Source organism: Borostomias antarcticus (assembly GCF_949987555.1).
Source record: "Borostomias antarcticus genome assembly, chromosome: 26".
Classification (NCBI taxonomy): Eukaryota; Metazoa; Chordata; class Actinopteri; order Stomiiformes; family Stomiidae; genus Borostomias; species Borostomias antarcticus.
The window spans coordinates 7,798,413-7,803,412 of record NC_140259.1 but is presented as its reverse complement, the minus strand read 5'-3'; the positions used below and the strand labels follow the sequence as shown (position 1 = coordinate 7,803,412).

Genomic DNA, 5,000 nt, shown 5'->3' with positions numbered 1-5,000 from the left:
TGGGAGGAGCTAGGAGAGGAGGCCTGGTAGGAGGAGCTAGGAGAGGAGGAGAGGAGGCCTGGTGGGAGGAGCTAGGAGAGGAGGAGAGGAGGCCTGGTGGGAGGAGCTAGGAGAGGAGGAGAGGAGGCCTGGTGGGAGGAGCTAGGAGAGGAGGCCTGGTGGGAGGAGCTAGGAGAGGAGGCCTGGTGGGAGGAGCTAGGAGAGGAGGAGAGGAGGAGCTTGGAGAGGAGGAGAGGAGGCCTGGTAGGAGGAGCTTGAGTCTGACAAGTCTTGGTCTAAAGTCTGCTTGTGAGTGGGGTCTGGTGATGCCTGGCTGTGTGTTGGTGTAACAGCTGCTTCTCAGGGTTTTAGTGAGTGGGATCAGTCTGACTGGTTCTCTGTATGTTTGCATCTCACTTGGTTGCTTGTCTCTCTACAGGCAAGGTCAAAGACACGCCTGCTGGCCTCAGACTGACCAAGGACAGACACCTGAGCCTGGCGCAGAAGGTCACGGAGACACACGTGGACATGAAGGAGAACTACAGCTTCCTCTGAACACACACACACACACACACCTTTGAAAGACGTCATTAAAGCACTTTGGAGTTATTCGGCTACTGTGTTGTGTTGTTTTGTGACGTCTCGATGTGTGGTCGGGTCTTAGGAAAGAAATAAGGAAGAATACTGAACAGGGTTCACATCTATTTCAAGCACTCCGACACACACACACACACACACACACACACACAGTTATGGTAATCAGCCAGGCGGTATCTGTATCCTGATCAATCAGCACTTCACCGCGGCGCTTCTGTCCCATTGATCCTGGCTCGTGCTGCGCTGGGCGGAGAGGCGGGGCTTGGCCGAGAGGCGGGGCTTGGGCATTGATCACTCTGCCCCGCCCCCTCCCACCAGCTCAGCCAAGAGGTCTACAGACATCAGTAACAGACAGATCTTGGCCTCATGCATTTTGAAGACTGTTGGAGTGGATGGACACACACTCTTTCATATGCCGTGCACACACACACACATATTCAGAATTTATATTAAATGACAAGATGTCATGTCAAAGCATGCATGCATGTCAATCAATACAGGCCATACACAAAATACCACTACAACAATCATCTTTATTCTCTGCCATGACACTATTTTAACACATACACACACATTTCCATGTTGAACTGTTCCTTTATGCGTATGCATGTGTGTGTGTGTGTGTGTGTGTGTGGCAGAGGTTCGACCTGCTGTCTCCAGTTACAATGCATTCACATCACCCCCCAACGCTGTCACAACGTCTCTGTGCTCCCTGGAACGCGTGTCCTCAACGCTGTAAGAACGTTTGGAGAACGTTGGGGACGTTTATGGTCAAGGCGTCTCCACGCTCCCGGACAGAGCCTGGGGTCGGCTCGGGGGCAGGAGCGCGTTAGGGCGGAGACCGCGTCGCTACTGACAACCATACATTACATTATATTACAAGACGGGAAATATGTACAAAAAGGTGCAGCCCCCCCCCCCCTGACGTTCTGATCGGTGGCCTGGACAGCCACGCCTACGGCGCCAGAAAAGGTCTGGAGAACAATACAAACCAAAGGTCTCAATGTACAAACTGTGCACGGTATGCTCGGAAATGTCGTATATCCAATATGTTTAACCAGTCAATCGTTGTGTGTGTGTGTGTGTGTGTGTGTGTGTGCTTGACCATGTGTGATCAGCGAGGTGCTAGTTTTGCGTAGTGTGTGTGTGTGTGTGGCTGCTTCTCGTATCCTGACTGAGTTGTGCATCACCTGTCTGTTATGAATATGAGTGGTCTAAGAGGTTCCTGAAGACCAGGGCGGGAACAGAAAAGCATCAGGCACATACAGGGAGACAGGCACCCTAGACAGAGAGACAGGCAGGGAGACAGAGAGACAGGCAGGGAGACAGCCACCCTAGACAGGCACCCTAGAGAGAGACAGGCACCCTAGACAGAGAGACAGCCAGGGAGACAGAGAGACAGCCAGGGAGACAGGCACCCTAGACAGAGAGACAGGCAGAGAGACAGACACCCTAGACAGAGACAGCCAGGGAGACAGGCACCCTAGACAGAGAGACAGACAGACTGCTTTCTCCTGGACTATAATTCAGGGGAGAGGGGCAGAGCCGCTGCTGTTCTCAAAGTCTGTCTCAAAAGTGATCTCTGATCTCCTGTCTAGTCGACGCCCGACAACATCCAGACATGAAGAAAACGTGTTCGTAGGTTTGCCGATGACAGTCCCCATGTCACAGTTGCCAAGATGGCAAGTGCTTTTGTTCAGCATACTTCAGAAACGCACGGAAAAGCACCCTAACCCGCTGTGTTCTCACAACGTTGTCAGGACGTCACATCAAGGTCGCACTTACGTTATATCGGATAGAATGGTGTCGACAGTAAAGACGGCGGCGCCTGCTAAAACGGCGCCGGACATGTACATCATCATCGTATTACAGCGTTCGTCCCCCAGTCACAGAACAACAATAAGACAAAGACCAGCTCTACTTTCCACATCAAGAAATCAAAACAAAAGGATAACAATGTTCTTTTCCATCTCTCTCTCTCTCTCATCCATAGTACAACTAAAACAGTTCATTCGGAGACAGTCTTCTCCTTTTTTGGCAAAGTCACCCCCCTCCCCAAACCTTTTCTCAAACACCCCCCCCCCCCCCCCCCACCCCCATCGGCCAAGCTCTACTCCAGAACAGTCTGATTGGTGCTAGTTCTTGTCCATTACCGCCTAAGCAGAATCGTAGCCAATGAGAGCGAGAGGAGCAGGGCACAGGGGCGGGTCTGGGCTGCCGAGGCCTTGACTTTCTTATTCTCGGGGGGGTAGGCGTAGAGTTTGGGTCGGTCCGATTTGGGCCCGGCGGCGTGCGGTACACACGAGTCACCCGCACACATGCCACTTCCTGATCCGCTGACATCATCACCTGGGGACGAAAGAGATGAATGGGTTGATATGAGATGCCTCACGTGACTCTGGCCTATACAACAGACAACAACAACTGACTCTGCACAACTGTATACTTGTTGTATAATGTTATTTAATTGCTCTGCCTATATCATAGACACAGACACAGTCATCCATGATCGGATGGGATGATGGTAGATGAGGATGACTGCTAGACTGCTTTTTTTTAGTTCGTATGCCCCCTGCCTCTTGAACCCCCTGCCAGAGGACCTGAGTATGTCTGAGACTGTGGTCATTTTTAAGCAAGATCTTAAAACACACCCTTCTGACCCACTCCTGACCCCTTCTGACCCACTCCTGATCCCCTCCTGACCCACTCCTGACCCACTCCTGTAAATCAAACCCTTCTCTGACCTGACCCACTCCTGACCCCCTTCTGACCCACTCCTGACCCCCTTCTGACCCCCTCCTGTCCCACTCCTGACCCCTTCTAACCCCCTCCTGACCCCCCCTGACCCCCTCCTGACCCCCTCCTGACCATCTCCTGTCACTCGCACGCCCGGCGTTCCCGTCCCGCCCCCTCTAGCCCCGCCTCCCCCGTGACTCACTGGCGTCCTGGAAGTCCACGTCGTTGCCGCTGAGGGCGTTCCTCAGACGGTTGGTCATGATCTTCAGCTGCATGATCTGCTGGCGGATGGTCATGTCTGGCTTGGTGATGTCGATGTCCACCTCCGGGTTGTTGATCTGATTGGCCAGGCCGTCACCCATGACCTCTGGTAGGTACCTGAGTGACGAGCACAGATGGGTGAATGCACACACACACACACACACACACACACACACACACACACACAGATTGTCTCAATAGCTGTGCTAAAAGGGGTTGTGTTAACGGACACATTCCACATCCACACACACACACACACACATACAGGCAAACACACACACACGCACAGGCAAACACCCACACACACAGGCAGGCAAACACACAAACACACACACACACACACACAGGCAAAAAAACACACACACACACAGGCAAACACACACACTGTGTATCATGAGCTTAGAGAGCTATATTTAATGAAGGTTAAGCTATCTGTAAATCATGCATATCAGTTTCTGCTTACAGTCCACTATGCATACATTATTAATGGCCCAATGCTTAACGTTGCATCTTCTGACACGGCCTACCACATATTTCAATATACACTTACACATACACACACACACACACACACACACACACATTTTAATATAATTAAGCGTATGTGTGAGTGCTGGCTTGCTGTGTGCATGTGTGTGTATGTTTGCCACTGACCCACCCATGAAGCCACAACTAGATTCATTTCTTTATGACGTCGTCTGTCACATATTTCATAGTCAAGGGCTCCCGCTCAATCAGCCCAGCTCATCCCAATCTAATCAGGCGGGCCGTGGCCCCTCTGAAACCCAGCTCAACTGCTCAATAATCAATTTAGAGGAACAGGGAGGAGGGGGGAGGGGGAGGAGGAACAGGAAGGAGGGAGCGGGGAGGGGGGAGGGGGAGGAGGAGGAACAGGGAAGATGGTTTTATGTTTCGCCAGTGCATTCTGCATAGCCTTGGTCCTACGGGTGTTCTAACAATGTTATAAAGATGTTAGACCAATGTTATAAAGATGTAAGACCAATGTTATAAAGATGTAAGACCAATGTTATAAAGATGTAAGACCAATGTTATAAAGATGTAAGACCAATGTTATAGAGATGTGAGACCAGTGTTATAAAGATGTAAGACCAATGTTATAGAGATGTAAGACCAATGTTATAGAGATGTGAGACCAGTGTTATAAAGATGTAAGACCAATGTTATAGAGATGTAAGACCAATGTTATAAAGATGTTAGACCAATGTTATAAAGATGTAAGACCAATGTTATAAAGATGTAAGACCAATGTTATAAAGATGTAAGACCAATGTTATAAAGATGTAAGACCAATGTTATAAAGATGTAAGACCAATGTTATAGAGATGTTAGACCAATGTTATAAAGATGTAAGACCAATGTTATAGAGATGTGAGACCAGTGTTATAAAGATGTAAGACCAATGTTAT

The 5,000-nt window shown here is 49.9% G+C and overlaps 2 protein-coding genes across 2 annotated transcripts in view; one reads left to right on the top strand and one right to left on the bottom strand.

Annotated features, from left to right (window-relative positions):
- The window catches only part of ankmy1 (ankyrin repeat and MYND domain containing 1), a gene marked incomplete at its 3' end in the record, with an annotated part of 12,702 nt that extends 12,168 nt beyond the window's left edge, over positions 1 to 534 (top strand). Inside the window, exon 21 of the mRNA XM_084459115.1 lies at positions 419 to 534. Within this exon, the coding sequence (XP_084315241.1) occupies positions 419 to 534 (116 nt within the window). The remainder of the gene's footprint in view (positions 1 to 418) is intronic.
- A 2,191-nt stretch (positions 535 to 2,725) lies between these two features.
- gpc1a (glypican 1a) overlaps positions 2,726 to 5,000 on the bottom strand; it is a gene marked incomplete at both ends in the record, with an annotated part of 24,722 nt that continues 22,447 nt past the window's right edge. The window contains 2 exons of the mRNA XM_084459114.1: positions 2,726 to 2,925; positions 3,515 to 3,690. Coding sequence (XP_084315240.1) covers positions 2,726 to 2,925; positions 3,515 to 3,690 — 376 coding nt within the window. The remainder of the gene's footprint in view (positions 2,926 to 3,514; positions 3,691 to 5,000) is intronic.